At 50.6% G+C, this 18599-nt stretch overlaps 1 protein-coding gene across 1 annotated transcript in view; it reads right to left on the bottom strand.

Annotated features, from left to right (window-relative positions):
* Positions 1-10018: 10018 nt before the first annotated feature.
* CD276 (CD276 molecule) overlaps positions 10019-18599 on the bottom strand; it is a 32913-nt gene continuing 24332 nt past the window's right edge. The window contains exons 4-8 of the mRNA XM_012555037.1: positions 18494-18597; positions 15668-15799; positions 14501-14542; positions 12930-13039; positions 10019-10225 (exon numbers count right to left, since the gene is read on the bottom strand). Of these exons, the coding sequence (XP_012410491.1) occupies positions 10019-10225; positions 12930-13039; positions 14501-14542; positions 15668-15799; positions 18494-18597 (595 nt within the window). The remainder of the gene's footprint in view (positions 10226-12929; positions 13040-14500; positions 14543-15667; positions 15800-18493; positions 18598-18599) is intronic.

The raw sequence follows: 18599 nt of genomic DNA, 5'->3' as shown, positions 1-18599 counted from the left end.
ACAACCGCCCTGGGTCTGGAACCCCTGGCTGCCAGTCTCTTGTTGAGCTGACACAGAGACTTTCGGCAGAAGGATTGCACAGCTAGAGATGCCAAGGAAATCAGCACCCTGGCCATGCCTCCAGGTTACCAAGGGCCTCGGCCTGGTCGCCCAAGGAGGCTGCGCTCCCACTGCAACCAGGCCAGCTCCAGATTCCCAGGTTTCCTGAAGCTGCCGTCAGTGGGCATGGCGTTCACTGCCATTAACAAAAGCTGCAGGAATGGAAAGTAGTGCTTTCGTTCCTCAGCAGCCGATGACACTAAATTATCTTAGCAAATAAGGCGCAACGGCAGTTCAGTGGCTGGCAGGCTCTGCAGGGATGCATGCCAGTCCCTCCTCCCCACCCCGCAACGGTGGGGGTCACACTCTGCAGGAACTTCTCAGGGGAGGATATTGAAACACAAGAGGCAGGAAGGGAATTGAACAGGGCCCAGATCAGGCCCCCACAATAGGACAGCCTGAGAGAATTGTGGAACTAGGTAGGTAGGCTCTCCATAGGTAAGTTTTGAGAGTAAGGAAGGACTAGATCAGAGACCGTCCAGGGGAGGCTGGTGGGGGGAAGTGGTAGAGGAGAGATGCCGTGCTCCGGTCATTCTGGGTATGGAGGCCTGCGGTGTAATAACTGTTGTTAGGTGCCATCAAGTCGATTCGCACTCAGAACGACCCATGTGACAGAGTAGAACTGCCCTATAGGGTTTTCTAGGCTGTATCTTTACAAGAGCAGATCTCCAGATCTTTCTCCCTTGGAGCCACTGGGTGGGTTTGAACCGCCAACCGTTTGGTTAGCAGCCAAGCACTTAACCGTTGTGCCACCAGGGCTCCTTCAGTATAGTAGAGATCCCAGGATATCCTGGGGTGGGAGCAAGTTTGAGACAGGGAGGGAGGAAAGCAGACAGTGCACAAGGGCTGTTTCCCCGTGCCTGGACAGATGGTCCTTCTCTCCACGGAGAGCATGGTGCTGGAGGGACAAGGAAGGCAGCCAGAACCAGCCACATGCCTGTGCACATCTGGAGGGCCGGAGGTGACTATCGAGAGAGACTGAGAGAGAAAGGGAGGCAGTGAGGGTGGGAGGCACTCAGGAGAGAGGAGGGCCCCCATTTCCTATACTCGAGCTGAAAGGGACTCGGCATCATCCATATCACCCCATCCCTCCTTATTCCCCAGAGCCCAGGAGGGTAGCTTGTTTCAGTGAGGGCAGGAAATTGGGGTTCCTGCTCTTCTGGGACCCACAACACAGTTTCCCCCTCTTCTCTATACTAAACATGTGTATCTTCTGTGCTTCCTTCAATTAAAAAAGGAAAACTTTTTTGTCTGATTAAGTGACCATTGAGAGCAGCCAGCTTGTCTTAGGGGCCTGGAAGCATCTACCTTCTCTGCTCCTCTCTGAGGTCTCTGTTCAGGGTTGTCCTCCAAATCCTGTTTTGTATTAGCTTGTAAGCTACAGTCCCCAGGGTGTGCACATCACATATTCAGCAATGATCTCAACCAAACGCTGCAGAACTTCTGGAGGTGGAACCCAGGCACCAGCATTATTAAAAATCTCCCTAAGTGATTCGAATGTGCAGCCAGGGTTGAGAACCACTGGATTAATGGGCTCCGGAGCTGTATCATGAGGAGCATGGTGCTCAGGTGAGAAGCTGACTTGCTGAAACATTATGATCCATGTCAGGGCCTCACTCTGGAAGGGACGGTGCAACATGTCCGGAGGAAGCTGATGAGGGTAGAGAAATCACGTCAGATGAGGAGGTTAAGGGGAGGAGGATGTTTTGCTGCTCAGACACTGGGGAAAGGCCAGAGGCAAACTCACAATCACTCTGTCTCTGAGGGCTGGGATGCGTCTGCCCCATCACCCCAGACTTTGCTCTAAGAAAGCAACCCATTAGTGGTGGGGGTGGGGGTGGTGGATAGTTGCCATCAAGTCGATTCTGACTCATGGCAAACCCATACACTGCAAAGTAGAACTGAAGTCCATAGGTGTTTCAAGGCTGTGACCTTTTGGAAGCAGATTGCCAGACCTTTCTTCCGAGGCACCTCTGGGTGTGTTTCAGCCACCAAACTTTCAGTTAGTAGCTGAGTGCTTAATTACTTGAGCCATCTAGGGTCTCCCAGCATAACAGTGCCTCCATAATTATCTGGAGCTGGTGGTGGAACCCAATGGTGGGTTATGAATTTCCTCAGACACAAGTGCAAGAGATTGAATTTGCCTTGAGGCGCCTACATTCAACAAGGTGCTGACGAAGCCCCATCAGCTGTGGTCCGGGCCCAGCTCAGCCCTAGCACACACTCAGGCTGTGGTGCTATGCCCACACCGTCCAACAGGAGGCAGACGCACTCACCTCCAGGACTGAGGCGCCAGAAGTGTGAAGACAGATCCCGAGGAAGTGAGGAGGCGGTAACCACAAGGCAGAGGCTAAAGGGGAAACCGGTCTGGAAGGGGTAGGGAAAGAAGGCATGACCGCCCACAGGCTCCTCCCGCTGCTGAGTCCGGGCACAGCCCCGCCCCGCCCCGCCCCGCCCCGCTGCCGCCCAGCTGGGGCGTGAATTCCAAGCAAAGTTAATGCTCTGTGTAGAATTAGTTTTGCTAAAGGTCCTCCTTGTAAGTTTTCTTCGCGTGCACCTTCTTGCTGCCACAGGGACTGGCTAAAAGCAGCCCAAACAATTGCAACTCTACCAACATTTAAACTGCTCAGGTCCCATGACCCAGGGATCCCAATTCTAGGGCTCCATACTGTAGAAGTTCTGCCGCGAGACTCAGTATTTGTGTCCCGATCGCAGGGAACTGGTTTAAATATATTGTAGAACAGCAGTGCTGTAAGATGCTATGTTGCCATTAAAAAAAAAAAAAAAAAAATGAGGGAGGCTTTTGCAAGAAGCTAGACACAAAATCATACATACTGTAGGATTCCATTGATATGAAGTTAAAGAGCAAGCCGAACTAATGATGAAAGAAGTCAGAATAGTATTTCTGGGTGGGGCTATAGACTGGGAAGGGGCACAGAAGAACTTTCTGGGATCCCAGAACTATTCTATATCTTGATCTGGGTAGTGGTTACATTATTATGTACTTGTGTAAAAATTCATGGAGCCATACCCCAAAAATTAGTGTATGTTAAAACCGAAAAACCACATCCGTTGCCGTTGAGTCCATTCCAACTCATAGTGATCTTATAAGACAGCATAGAACTGCCCCATAGGGTTTCCAAGGAGTGGCTGGTGGATTCAAACTGCCAACCTTTTGATTAGCAGCCGAGCTCTTAACCACTGCACCACCAGGGCTCCTAGTGTATGTTACCAAAACCAACCAAACCTGTTGCCATTGAGTCAGAGTGTATATTATACATCAATAAAAAAGAAAAAAGGAGGAAGAGGGCACTCCAGAAGAACTGACTTGAAAAAATGGTGAAGAAAAACAGATAAAATGTTGGAGAACAATATATATGATTTTATTTTTGTAAATGTGTAAGCCTAGGGGAAAAGTCTGGAAGGGCTACCAGTTGCCCTTGAGTGGACTTTGACACATGGCAATCCCACGTGTAATTTTGTTGTTGTTAGGTGCCATCAAGTCAGTTTGGAGAGTCATAGCGACCCCATGTACAACAGAATGAAACACTGCCAACACTGCCTAGTCCTGCACCATGCTCGCAATCATTGCTATGTTTGAGCCCATTGTTGGCAGCCACTGTATCAGTCCATCTCACTGAGGGTCTTCCTCTTTTTCGCTGATCCTCTACTTTACCAAGCATGATGTCCTTCTTCAGGGACTGGTCCCTCCCAATAACATGTCCAAAGTATGTGAGACAAAGTCTTGTCATCCTCACTTCTAAGGAGCATTCTGGCTGTACTTCTTCCAAGACAGATTTGTTTGTTCTTCTAGCAGTCCATGGTATATTCAATGTTCTTCACCAACACCATAATTCAAAGGCATCAATTCTTCTTTGGTCTTCCTTATTCATTGTCCAGCTATTGCATGCATATGAGGCAATTGAAAATACTATGGCTTGGGTCCGGTGTACCTTAGTCCTCAAAGTGACATCTTTGCTTTTTAACACTTGAAGGAGGTCTTTTGCAGCAGATTTGCCCAATGCAGTAAGTCCTTTGATATCTTGACTGCTGCTTCCATGGGCGTTGATTGTGGATCCAAGTAACATGAAATCCTTGACAACTTCAATTTTTCTCCATTTATCATGATGTTGCTTATTGGTCCAGTTGTGTGGATTTTTGTTTTCTTTATGTTGAGGTGTAATCCATATTGAGCTGTAATCCATACTGAAGGCTGTAGTCTTTGATCTTCATCAGTAAGTGCTTCAAGTCCTCTTCAGTTTCAGCAAGCAAGGCTGTGTCATCTACATATCACAGGCTGTTAACTACGGTGCTGTGTTCTTCTTCATACATTCCGGCTTCTCAGATTATTTGCTCAGCATACAGACTGAATAAGTGTGGTGAACGGATACAACCCTGATACACAACTTTCCTGACTTTAAACCATGCAGTATCCCCTTGTTCTGTTTGAACACCTGCCTCTTGCCTATGTACAAGTTCCACATGAGCACAATTACTAAGTGTTCTGGAATTCCCATTCTTCACAATGTTATCCGTATCAGTTATGACCCACACAGTCAAATGCCTTTGCATAGTCATTAAAACACAGGTAAACATCTTTCTGGTATTCTCTGCTTTCAGCCAAGATTCACCTGACATAAGCAATGATATCCCTTGTCCACATCCTCTTCTGAATCCAGCTTGAATTTCTGGCAGTTCCCTGTGGATGTACTGCTGCAACCACTTTTGAATGATTTTCAGCAAAATTTTACTTGTATATGATATTAATGATAGTTTGATAATTTCCACATTCTGTTGGATCATCTTTCTTTGGAATGGGCACAAATATGGATCTCTTCCAGTCAGTTGGCCAGGTAGCTGTCTTCCAAATTTCTTGGCGCAGATGAGTGAGCGCCTCCAGTGCTGCATCCATTTGCTGAAACACATCAACTGGTACTCTGTCAATTCCTGAGGCCTTGTTTTTTGCAAGTGCCTTCAGTGCAGCTTGGACTTTTCCTTCAATATCATTGGTTCTTGATCATATGCTACCTCTTGAAATGGTCGAATGTCAACCAATTCTTTTTGGCACAGTGACTGTGTAGTTTTTCCATTTTCTTTTGATGTTTCCTGTGTCATTCAATATTTTGCCCATAGAACCCTTCAATATTGCAACTTGAGGCTTGAATTTTTTCTTCAGTTCTTTCAGCTTGAGAAATGCTGAGCGTGTTCTTCCCTTCTGCTTTTCTAGCTCCACCTCTTTGCACATTTGATTATAACATTTTACTTCTGTCTTCTCAAGCTGCCCTTTAAAACTTTCTGTTCAGCTCTTTTATGTGATCATTTCTTCCATTCACTTTAGCTACTGTATGTTCAAGAGCAAGTTTAGAGTCTCTTTTGACATTCATTTTGGTCTTTTCTTTCTTTCCTGTCTTTTTAACGACCTTTTGCTTTCTTCATGTATGATGTCTTTGATATCATCCCACAACTCATCTGGTCTTCATTCATTAGTGTTCAATGCATCAAATCTGTTGTTGAGATGGTGTCTAAATTCAGGTGGGATATACTCAGTTTGTACTTTGGCTCTTGTGGACAGTTTTAATTTTCTTTAGCTTCAACTCAAACTTGCATATGAGCAATTGACGGTCTGTTCCGCAGTTGGCCCCTGGCCTTGTTCTAACTGATGGAATCTAGCTTCTCCATCGTCTCTTTCCACAGATGTAGTTGATTTGGTTCCTGTGTATTCCGTCTGGTGAGGCCCACATGTATAGCCGCCATTTATGTTGTTGAAAAAAGAAAGGTATTTCTAATGAATAGGTCGTTGGTCCTGCAAAATTCTATCATGGGATCTCCCTCGTCATTTCTTTCACCAAGGCCATATTTTCCAACTATTGATCCTTCTTTGTTTCCAACTTTCGTATTCCAATCACTAGTAATTATCAATGCATCTTGATTGCAAGTTTGATCAATTTCAGATTGCAGAAGTTGCTAAAAATCTTCAGTTTCTTCGTCTTTGGCATTAGTGGTTGGTGCATAAATTTGAATGATAGTCGTATTAACTGGTCTTCCTTGTAGGCGTATGGATGTCATCCTATCACTGACAGTGTTGTACTTCAGGATAGATCTTGAAATGTTCTTTTTGACAATGAACGCAATGCCATTCTTTTTCAAATTTTCATTCCTAGCATAGTAGACCATATGATTGTCTGATTCAAAAAGGCCAATACCAGTCCATTTCAGCTCACTAATGCCTAGTGTCATGGGTTGAATTATGTCCCCCCAAAAATGTGTGTATCAGTTTGGCTGGGCCATGATTCCTGCTACTGTGTGATTTTCCTGTATGTTGTAAACCTGCCTCTATGATGTTAATAAGGGAGGATGGGTGTCGGTTGTGTTAGTAAGGCAGGCCCTGATGTACAAGACTGGATTGTGTCCTGAGGCAATCTCTTGAGATATAAAAGACAGAAGTGAGACAGGGGGACCTCATACCATCAAGAAAGCAGTGCCAGGAGCAGAGCGCATCCTTTGGACCGGGGTCCCTGCGCCGAGAAGCTCCTAGTCCGGGGGAAACACCAAAGAGAAGAAGGCCGACAGAGAGAAAAAGCCTTCCCCTGGAGCTGACACCCTCAATTTGGACTTTTAGCCTACTTTGACTGTGAGGAAATAAACTTCTCTTCATTAAAACCATCCACTTGTGGCATTTCTGTTATGGCAGCACTAGATGACTAAGACACCTAGGATATCAATGTTTATGCGTTCCATTTCATTTTTTATAATTTCCAATTTTCCAAGATTCATACTTCAAACATTCCACTTTCCTATTATTAATGGATGTTTGCAGCTGTTTCTTCTCTTTTTGAGTCGTGTCACGTCAGCAAATGAAGGTCCAGAAACCTTGACTCCATCCATGTCATTAAGGTTGACCTAGTTTAAGGAGGCAGCTCTTCCCCAGTCGTCTTTTGAGTACCTTCCAAACTGAGGGGCTCAGCTTCCGGCAGTATATTGGATAATGTTCCGCTGCTATTCTTAATGTTTTTACTGGCCAGTTTCTTAAGAAGTAGATCACCAGGTCCTTCTTCCCAGTCTGTCTTAGTCTGGAAGCTCCGCTGAAATCTGTCCACCATGAGTGACTCTGCTGGCATTTGAAATACTGGTGACATAACTTCCAGCATCACAGCAACACGCAAACCACCAGAGTATCAGAGTAGAACTGTGCTCCATAGGATTTTCAATGGCTGATCTTTCTCTTCCGAGGCACCTGTGGGTGGACTTGAACCTCCAACCTTCCAAGTAGCAGCCCAGCGTGTTCACTGTGTACACCACCCTGGGACTCCTCTGGAAGGTCGGCAGACTGTTGCTAGTGCTTCCCCCTGGGGGTGTGGGGACTAGAAGTGAGGACAACCACTTGATACATTTCCGTATTGTTGTGTTTGTATTGTTTGACTCTGCTGCCCACCAGCCATCCCCTCCCCCTCCCCATTCCGGTTCCTTGTGGTCCCTGGGCCTCTGGTTCCTGCTTCTCTGTGAGGTCCATGCACTTGAAGGCCCCAGTTTTTGGCTACTCAGGGCAAGCTTTGGCTTCACTTCTCAGTTTAAGCAGTGGACTTTGCAACAGGATCATGGGACAGCTCAGAATCTGCCAGGGTCTCTGACCATTGGTTCACACACATTCACCAACATCCCACCCAGCAATCGCCTCCGAGGTCCCAGCAAGGTCAGATGCCTCTCCCTGAATAGAATCCTGTGGAAGGCGCCGTTCATGCCAGAGCAGCCTGGAAGAGGAAACAAGCAGGTGGAGAAAGAGGCAGGATGACTGAGGGCGCACCCCAGCCATGCTGCCACCCCCTCCCCCGCCAAGCCTTCTTCCTCTGAGTGGTCAGATTGCTAAGCATCCTTCACAGCCTTTGTTACAAATGGTCCTGGAGGTGAATTCCAGTCACACCTTCAGCCAGGCAAATGAACCCTTGCTCTGTCCTCTCTTTAATATGGATGTGACACCTGCAGGCTACAGCATGTCGCACTGTGAGAATTATTTCTCCATTAAAATGCAGGAGCTGGAGCTTTGCCCAGGAAGGCAGCTAAAAATACTGCTCTCTGGGGCACTCATCATCGGGACTCAGTGGCCACCTTCCTCACCCCTCAGTCTCCAGGCAAGTCCCACACCTACTGGGTCCCTCCCTTGAGCACTTGATATAGCATCGTATCTGAACCTTATCCTGGCCCGTTTTGCAGATGGGTAAACTGAGGCTCAGACACGTGCTCTGGGTCACTGCACTCCATCTATACAATCACCTTGGGAGCAAGAGTGTGCAGCGCTGACTGCAGGAAGAGAAGAAGCTAACCCCTCCCTGGGCCCAGCACTTACAGTTGGCAGCGTGTCTCTTCACCTAGTGTCTGGTCCGATTCTCACAACAATCTTATGAAACAAACTATTGTTGTCCCCACTTCACAGGTGGGGATTGAAGCCCAGTGAAGTGAGGTGACATGCTCAGAGGGACTCGGGGAGTATAAAGGGCAAAGGCCCAAGTCCTTTGATTCTAAAACTCACCAAGCGCACAAGCAGGGTGACTTCTACAGTCACCGACCTTACAATAACCCCCCGTTTATGCAGAATGCCCCATACTTTTCAGGAGAGGGGTTGTTGTTGCTCTTAGTTGCTGTTGAGTCGATTCTGACTCGTGGTGACCCCATGTGTGCAGAGTAAAACTGCTCCACAGGGTTTTAAAGACTGTGACCTTTCAGAAGCAGAATGCCAGGTCTCATTCTGAGGTGTCTCTGGGTGAGTCTGAAGTGCCAACTTTTCGGCAAGTAGTTGAGCACTTAATTGTTTGTGCCACCCAGGGACACTCCTAGTTAAGAGAGAGTTAAGAGATTAAAAAAAAAGTTCAGGGACTCAGTCAGTTAGTAGCAGAGCCAGGATTAAAAGTCAAGCGTCCTGACTCCCAGCCCAGGCTCTTCCTGCTGCTCTGGGCCTGTGAGGCTCCGGGGACTGACTGGCCGGCCGAGAGCTGAGGCACTGTCACCAACGGGCAAACGGACACAGAGTGCTCTCCGGGCTCCTTCATCCCTCGACCTGGTTCTCCCTGGAAACCTGTTTGCCTTCAACGCTCACTCCTCCTCTCAGTCTTCTGAGGTGGAAGGTGGTTAAAACTGCAATGTGCCGTTTTTCACATGCGAAAAATAAAGCCCAGAGAAACTAAATATACTGCCCAAGGTCACAAGACAGAACTAGGTCCTGGGCCCGGACCTCTGACCCCAGCTTGATGCTCATTCCACTGGGTGGGCGACGAATAGCTCACAGAACTCCTTTCGGGTACTGGGTCTCAGCTTCCCCATCAATAAAATGGGGCATTAGCCATGGCCCTAAACAATCCTAGGGACTGAATCTTCTGAGATAAAGAAACCAGATTGTGCTCCTAGGAGTGGGAGGAGCCCCATATGGCGACCAAAGGGCTTGGCTTTCTGGTCATCCGACCTCACTTCACTAACAAGGAAACTGAGGCCCGGGAGGGGGGTGGCACATGGTCACAGAAACACAGTCACTTAAGAACGGTGAGCATAAGGAGACCCAGGCCTCCCCACACCACCCTGAAACTTCCAGCAGGAAATCCTCCTGCTGAGTCCTGATGCCCCACTCTTCTTCCAAACACGCACAGAAAGCTTTTTACAAAGGCATTTATTTTTCCCCAATACTCCCCCAGTTTACAAAATTCCTCAGAGTCCCACATTTAAATTAAAAATCCCCATGTACTCCATTCCGGGGGGAGAGCCGTTGTCACCAGGAAGACATCAGAACATCAGAAGTTCTAGTCTACTGGAGGCTGGCCAGACAAGCCAGGTGGGGGCCCCAGCCCCAAAATAGCACCATGGCTGGTGGGGGACAGTGCCTGTGTCCTGCAGCCCTCCTCACCCTGCCCCCCAAATCCAGCCAATGAGGGAGGCCTCAGGAGTCCCCTAGGCTGCTGCTATCCCAGGTCTGGGGGCCCATGGCCACCTGCCCACCTGCCAGCTGTTCCAGGCTCACACCCAGCAAGACACTGGAAACCATCAGAGTCCCCAGTTGTGGCAAGAGGCTACAGTCCTCTCTCCAGTTTCTGCCCCCACCCCATGGGTAAGGATTAGGGATGGGGTAGGGTGAGGTATCCAGAAGCTGTGGGCACAGAAGAGGGGTCAACAGGGAGAAATTCAGAAGCCGCCCACCATGAACCACCCACCCTGACTGTCCCCCAGGCTGGTGCACAGCTCCTTGTCTGTTTCCTCGAGGGTTTCCCAGGCGGATGGTGAGATACTTGAGGGAGTGACTTGTCTTCTCACTCAGGGTCCCCAGCACCTAACACAGTACCGACACCCTGTGGATGCTCAATAAACAGTAATTGGATGCATAAACAAAAGGAACGAAATCAGAGCTGTTTTGCGGCTCCCAAGGTGGGAAAGACAGAGGAACAGAAGCTGACCCCTCAGTGGGGAGCCCCATAGCACACATCCAGACAGGCAGTGTGACCAGCACACGCTTCAATGAGGAGGGCTGGGCAGAGAGGAGGGTGCTCAGAGGGCACAGCCCAGGCACCACAAAGGAGACAGGGTGGGGAGGGGCATACGTGTTCCAGCACGTGCACCTGTGTGTCTCTGCACACCTGTAAGGGGCTGTGTGTGCCCTGTTTTGACTCAGTGGAGGAAGAAAAAGCCCAGCATTGGGGCCAGAGAAGGAGGAGGCAGGAAGAGACAGCCTCCAGACTCAAAGAGCTGCTGAGGTTGCAGGGCCCTTATCTGAGAGATGGGACTACAGATTATCACAGAGGAAATCAGGACTAGAAGACTGCGAAATGATAACTACTGTATCAGGGCCACTGGAGAAACAAAGCAAGGGGTGACTTGTATCGTGTCTTTGGAGAAACAAGGCCAAGGGTTGGTCTGAGTATTGCATCCTGCAATGGATTGAACTGTGTCCCCTCAAAAATGTGTGTATCAATTTGGCTGGGCCATGATTCCCAGAATTATGTGGTTGGCCTCCATTTTGTGATTATAATTTTATGTTAAAGAGGATTAGGGTGGGTTTGTAACACCACCCTTACCCAGGTCACATCTCTGATCCAGTGTAAAGGGAGTTTCCCTAGGGTGTGGCTTGCACCACCTTTTACCTTACAAGAGATAAAAGGAAAGGGAAGCAAGCAGAGAAGGGGGAACCTCATACCACCAAGAAAACCGTGCCAGGAGCAGACCACCTTTGGACCTGAGGTTCCTGCGCAGAGAAGCTCCCAGACCAAGGGAAGACTGATGACATGGACCTTCCTCCAGAGCCGACAGAGAAAGCACTCCCCCGGAGCTGATGCCCTGAATTTGGACTGGAAGCCTTCCCTTGGAGCTGATGCCCTGAATTTGGACTTGTAGCCTACTGGGCTGTGAGAAAATAAATTTCTCTTTTTTAAAGCCATCCACTTGTGGTATTTCTGTTATAGCAGCACTAGATGACTAAGACACATCCTTTGGAGAAAAAGGTAGCCAGATGGTCCAAGTAGCATATCCATTGGAGAAATAAGGTGGCAGGGTGTTCTGTAGCTGTGTCCACAAGAAATAAGGCAGCAGGATGGTTTATGTATTGTGTCACCAGAGAAATAAGACAGCAGGGTGACTTGGGAATCATATCCATTGGAGAAATAAGGTGGTGGGGACGGGGGTCAGTCTATGTGTCGTGTCCTTTGGAGAGTGAGTAGACTTGCCAGAGTGGGACTCGTCTGTTGGGGGCAGGGAACCCCCCAGCCCTGGGCTCATACTGAGGGCCCAGTACAACCGGAGGGGAGGGCCCCAAGCAGGGCAGCTGCTCCCTGGTCCTCATGGTCAGGCTATTTCTTGTCCATCTGCATTTCATGATGGGAAGAAAAAAGCAGAAAACAACAGTAAACTTCGCAAGTTCTACTCTAGGGCAAGGAGTGGATGGGGACGCACCAGCACCCCAGGTTTGGTCACATATTCAGGGTTGACAGTGGGTGTGAGACTGGCTGCAGCAGTCCAACCGACATCCCCCTGTGCCAACCACTGCCCTCACAGGCCCAGACACAAGCACGGGAGCTGAGTATCAGACATGGCCAGGAAGACATGGCCAGGAAGGTGCCCAAGGGAGACTGTCCTCAGTCCCCGTGCTCTCTTTCCCCATGGGCCACTCACACTACACAAGCTCTGACCTCCCAGTCGGTCCCTTCAGCTGGGATATTTTTCCCTTCCCATCTCCCCCTGCCTGTCCATCCAATCCGTCCTCGAAGGCCCCTCCTCTAGCCAGAAACCCTTTCCCAACTGCCCCTTCTCCTACTGATTTCCCCAAGAATGATGCTGTGGGGGTTCCTCCTCCCTTGGACTTCTTAGATTCACACCCCTGGCCTCTCTGCACTCCCTGACCTGAAGGAAGAGGGACCTGGCATGTGACCTCGCCCCTGTTTGGGCTCTTTCTGTCTGCAGGGAACGTGCCCTCGATCACTTTCCCATCAGGGGCTGTCTCTGTGGTTGTCCAGTTGGCCAGAGACCAGGCCCCAGGCTGCCTCACAGGGAAGCAGGAGTGGGAAGCCTGCTGCTTCACACACCCAGGCTACATCCCCCAGAAACCCAGCTGACATTCTGCTCTCCAACTGCTTGATTCTTCTATGCCTCATTTGGTCCAGAACAACAGCGGGGATCACTTATCTCCATCCCTCAGGCCCCAACCTAGGCCTCCACTGCTGCCACTGGGGACACTGACACAGCACTTTACAGAGCAGCTGGGACCTGTATCCCGACTAATCCAGGGACCTCGGGTACTCAGCCCTACGCCATCCCACAAGGGGGGAAGTCGAGGCAGATTTCCCAGGGAGGGAACCTCAGGTCACCTGCGAACCCTCCCAGCCTCCTATACACAGATGCACAGCACACAGACCCAGGCTCAAGTACCACGTGTCTTTACCTTCTTTGCTTTCAGAGTGTTTCAGAGGCCGCAGGGCTGCAAAAAAGGACAGAGCATGCTGTGAGAAGGGGACCGTGGGAAGTGGCGGGACGGGGTCAGCAGAGGGGAGAGGGACAGGAGCTGAGGAAGAAGAACGGGGAGGAGGAGACAAAAGGTAGAGGGGGAAGTCGGGAGGGTGGGGACGACATTGCAGCACCAGGGAAGGAGCCCTAGGCTGCTGTCCCAAGCTCCACTGTGGCTTGTCACCCCCTTCTCTGGACCTCAGTTTTCTGCATGTATAGAATGGGAACAATCACCCTGCCGGAAATGAGCTAGAGATGTGAAAATGCACTGAGCCCACTCCCCAAATAGGGGCAAAGTAGGGAGCTAACGGAGGACTTGGGATATCTTAGACAGCCAGAGGCGGGTCCGGGGCCACGCGGAAGGAGCCTGTGCAAATCTCTCACTCACGCTCTTCTCCCCACCCCCTCCCTTCTTCCAACCACATCTGTCTCTGAGCATGAAAAATGAGGCCCGATCCCAGGGCTGTCTCCACGGGTGCCGCACCCTTGGGTGCCAGGTGATTAACTGGCACGATGTGCAGCAATCTCCAGGCCAATCTCCTGCTACTCCTTCTGTGGGGGTGGGGAGGGAACCGTCCCAAATGGCTCAGCAGGCATCTGCCTCCCGCAGCCCTGAAGCCGCTGGAATGGAAGGCAGCAAGGCCTCTGGTGGCCACGGTGCGAGTGAATTGGCACCCACCCCAGGCTGGGCTCCTGGTTGGTATCCCCACAGCACCATGTCCTTTGCAAGCCACCTTCCTATCCGTTCTCCAGGGAGCTTTAACCAGTCCTTTGGTGTCATGAGGGCAGGCGCCAGCCTGACCATTTTACAGATGGGAAAACCAAAGCCCAGAGGAGCAAAGCACCTGCCCAAAGTCACGGAGCCTCTAACTAGAGTGGTGATGTCTTTAACTACTTCTCTAATAATGGGGCTCCAATATACTGAGCACTTACCAGGTGACAGGTACAAAACTAGGCACTTTCCACACATTATCTCCTTTCATTTAACCCACATGACGTATGAAGGCAGGTCCTGTTATGATGTCCACTTTACAGATAAGGAAAAGAAGGCTCAGAGAGGCAAAGTGATTTGCCCAAGGCCACTCAGGCTGTCTCACTCCAAATCTGTGCCCAGGACTGCCCTGTCTTCTGAGCCTACCTCTAGGAAGCCACCAGACTCTGCAGTGCAGGGTCACGCAGGGTGGAACCAGCTCTGGTGGGTGGGTAGAGGTAGGCAGGAGAAAAGAAGCACCACTTGGAAGGGAATCAGAGGACATCCATCTTTAGGTCTGACTCTGAGCAAATACCAAACTCTCTGGCTTGAGAGGCCTCAGGCCAGACAACAAACTTCATTCAAATCTAAAGCAAATCTGATGCCCCCAGATTGTGGGGTCCTCTCCCCTGTTCTTCATGAGCTTTCCCCAGCCCAGAAGGTCAGCTCCAGGTTCTGGCTCACCAGTCTTGGATCCTTCTCCATCCCCATCCTGGTTCTCAGCCCCTGGGAGACAAAAAATTTGAGTGAACAAAAACCTTTCTCAGCCCCACTTTCGTCACTGAATTTCCGACCTGGGAGTGGAGGTAAGTGAGGCCTAAGCAGGCTTGAACTGTGGTCCAATGCTGGACACAGGGTCAGAGCTTGAGACCATCACAGAGCAGAGCAGAGCCCTGTGGCAGGGCAAAAGGGCTCCCAGCCTGGAGACTACCACTCATCTAGCCAAGGACCCTCTACCCACCCTTCCACCAACCCACCAACCCCGTCACCTCATCCATCCAGGCACCAAACACATACACCCATCCATCTATCTATCCACTCATCCTTCTTCGGCCCACTCAGCTGTTAGTGCACAAGTCCTCACCCAGCTGTCAACCGACCAGTCTCTTCTCCATTCACACACACACTCTACTTCCTGATAGCTAGTCCTCTTTCAGCCTCTGACTACCCATCTACTCTCATGCCTCTGCTTACCCATCTACTACCCAGCAGCGTCAACTTACCCATCCACAATGTCTACTCGTCCATCCGCCGCTCACCAGAGTTAACTCAGCCACCTACCAAGGTCGACTCACTATCTACCAACATCAAATCACCCATCTACCAATCGCCAAAGTCAACTCATACTGATGCTCCACCAGGCAAAGGGTATCTGCTTCAGAATCTCCCCACTGAGGCCGACATTCACACACAGCGACACAAAGCCACGGAACATGCACACCTGCGCGGCTAAAGTCCCACGCCTTCTCCCTCACACGCTCAGGTTCACTGACTTACACGCTCATACTCACTCTTCTTTGCACAGACACGTTCATTCCCGTCGCACTGCAGCCTCGCACATCCACCCACTCACTCCCAGCTATACTCATAGCCACACTCATCCTGCTATATTTGCACACTGCCAGACAGGCTCACACTTGCCCACACACAGAAGACACATTCAGCCTCAAGGTCACACGCGCGCGCGCACGCACATGCGCGCGCGCACACACACACACTAAATCCAGCTCAATTTGCATCCCCACACCCATTCTATCGTTCTCGACACTTCTCCTGCTATCACAGGCACACCCACATACCCAAGCCCACAGTTGTGTGCATACATGTTCACACCCTCTCTCTCCCACTCACCTGCGTTCTCCTCACAGCTCTGTTTGACCTTCCTCCAGCACACAAAGGCCAGGGCCACCAGCAGCGCGACGAGGCAGATGGAGAGCCCCACGGTCACCCACAGGGCCTCAGGGGGGAAGGTCATGGGCTGCCCTGGGAGGGAATTTGGGGAGAATATCATGCCTGGCCCTCATTGCCCTGAGGGCAGTACCCAAGGTGTGAAAAAGGCTGGGGCTCCGGCCCTCACTGGGCCCCAGCACTATGAACAGAGCTCACGTACAATCTCAATGCCCCTTTCCCATTCATCCGTATTCCTTCCAAACTCAGATGCAGCCATGGCTGATGTGGACTTGTTCCAACCTGGGAAGGCTGAAGGGTCTGCAGTTGAATGATGCTCAAGAACCTATGGCTGCCCACTAACTTCAGAGCAGGAGCAGGAGAGGGTAGCCGCTGACACGGGTGGCCAGGAGCACATATGAGAAACCCCTGGGGTCCCAGGATGGGGCTCCTGCAGTGGAGGAGGGAGTTGCGGGGTGCTTGTGTCTATGGTCACCCCCAGGCTGGTGTTGGTGCCTGGAACACAGGTCAGACTCGACCCCACTCAAGCACTAAAGGACAGAGCTGGGCTCAGACCCACATCTTCAGGCCCCAGCCCAGTGCTCGCTGCATAAAGCCCCCTCCACACAGAGACTCCTTAGAGCACAGTAAGCTTCACTAACCTCCATCGGCTGTGGGAGCAACCAGGCCAGATGCCTCAAAGTCTGAATCCCAGACTGTTTTATAAGACACAAAGCTCCCTGAAGCAAAATACAGGCCAAGGGCTCCAAAGTAGGCCAGACCTGCTCTAACAAAAACAGGAGGCCAGGTAGGCGGTGGGGAGGAAAGGAAATTAGGCCGAGAGGCCAAAGTTGGATTCTGATCCTGGTTCATCTACTCACTGCAGGGTGCTGGTGCCAGGGTCCACAGACCTCCAGGGGTGGGTTTAGGGGGGCCAGGAACCCTCAAAACTAGCATATGCAATTGCACATGTGTCTGGGAAGAAGGTCCTTATCATTTATCCAATTTTCAAAGATTCCTCAAAGGATTCAGAGCCACTGTGCTATTCTGTGGCCTGGGGAAAACTCCTCTCTGGATCTCAGTTCCCTCGTCCAGGAAATGTGCTTGGCAACACCAGCCTCAACGAAAGCACTTTTCAGAACTCTCAGCGTCATACAAATGTAAAGAATGACTGTTATTTGTAATTAGCAGGTTAAGTGTTTTGTAAGAAATGAGAGCTGCTAAAGCAACTCAAAACAGGTATTTCTCTTAGGTAGAATAAACATTCTCTCTGCAATCACATTTATACTCATACATGTTCTGCTCAGTAGCGCAACTATCTAATTCAGCCCAGTGTGCAAATAAATGATCACGAAGCCCACCTGTCCTTCAGGGTTCCGCTCAATTCACACCACTCCATAGAGGCTTTTCCCGGCCACTTCCTGACACCCCTCTCCTTCCCTGAAAACTTCACATCCCCGACAATCTCACTCTATCCTGTGTTTGTTACTGTTTCCTGTGAACACAGCATTTTCACCACCAGACCATGTGGGGCTCTCTAAAAGTCCAAGAGACATCTCACAGCATTGAAGAGCCCAGGGAAGTGACTCCCATCCAGACAGCAAAGACCCAACAGGTCTCCAGGAAGGGGATGGGTTCAATCTTGGGGCAGGGGTGGGCAGAGGGAACACAGCTTGGCTAGAAGGAAATGCCCAGAACAGAAGGACTAAGCCATGAACTCCTAGAAGACGAGTGTAAGAGGCAGTGGCTCTGGGCATGTGAGGACCATATAAGGCCCAGTGGTGCACTCAAGGGGGAGAAGCAAAGCAGGAACAAGTCAGCGAGTTTTGAGGTTTGTGCAGAAACTGGGGGCCAGGTGATCAGACCTGGATGGGGTAGGCGCACGAGTAGAAGCCATGGGAAGAGAAAAGAGGAGAACCGGACAGACAGAACCAGCTGTCCTAGCCCCAGAGTGTGCAGGGCGGCCCAGGGGGAGAGATGGAGGAGGCAGGCAAACTAACAAGCCTGGGGAAGAAGTGGCTCAAGGATTCTCAGGTCCAAACACGGATGGAGTCTGCCTCCCTTGGCCTGAATGTGGGCCCGAGTCCTCTGCATACCACCAGGCACAAGGGGTGCCCCCTGAGGTGGGCACTAAAGGAAGGGAAGGGTGCCTAGGCCAGGATCCCAGAAACACCCGAGTTTGAGGGAATAGCCAAATGGGCGACCTCCATCTAGAATCTGGCCACATGGGGGCAGCAGAGCCAGCTCCAGCTATTCCAACTCCTACCATGGTGGAGCTCACCTCTGCCGGAAGAAGAGCGGACATCGGCCCAAGTTAGGGGTCCGACCGCCTGGAGAGGCCTAGCTGTCTCTCAGGGGTTCAGAATCAGATAGTGCCCACCTGCGCAGCAATACCTTCCCATGCCCTGGCGAGGTTCCCGTCAGAAACCGCTCCATCACCATAGCCCCAGGCCGCCCTGAGGCTGCCCCAGGACTCCACCCACGCCTCCAGGTTCCAGGAGGGTACTTTGTCCCCTACATAAAAAGCACAAGGACCACCTAAGGCGTTCTTTGGAGGTAAAATACTGCAAGATTTTCTTATCAGCTCATTAAAGTCCCTTAAGGACTTCTTGTTGGGGAGAGTTGGAAACACCTGAAATGTGTGAAAGCGGTTTTTAAAGTCTTTTGACCAAATCAAAAAAACCCAAACCCACTGCTGTGGAGTCGATTCCGACCCGCTAATTTAAATTCCAGTGGAAGGACTGATCTTGAAAAACGGCATCCTTTCTGGCTGTCCTTTAGCCGCCTCACCTGTGATGGTGACGGAGCCGTGGGCGTCCTGCTGCAGCACGGGGTTGCGCACCAGGCAGCTGTAGGTGCCGTTGGCGCTCAGCACCACCCTCAGCACGCTGCGCAC

This window comes from Trichechus manatus, unplaced genomic scaffold, assembly GCF_000243295.1.
Source record: "Trichechus manatus latirostris isolate Lorelei unplaced genomic scaffold, TriManLat1.0 scaffold00030, whole genome shotgun sequence".
Lineage (NCBI taxonomy): Eukaryota > Metazoa > Chordata > Mammalia > Sirenia > Trichechidae > Trichechus > Trichechus manatus.
The sequence above is the reverse complement of the archived record's forward strand: the minus strand, read 5'-3'. Positions and strand labels throughout refer to the sequence as shown.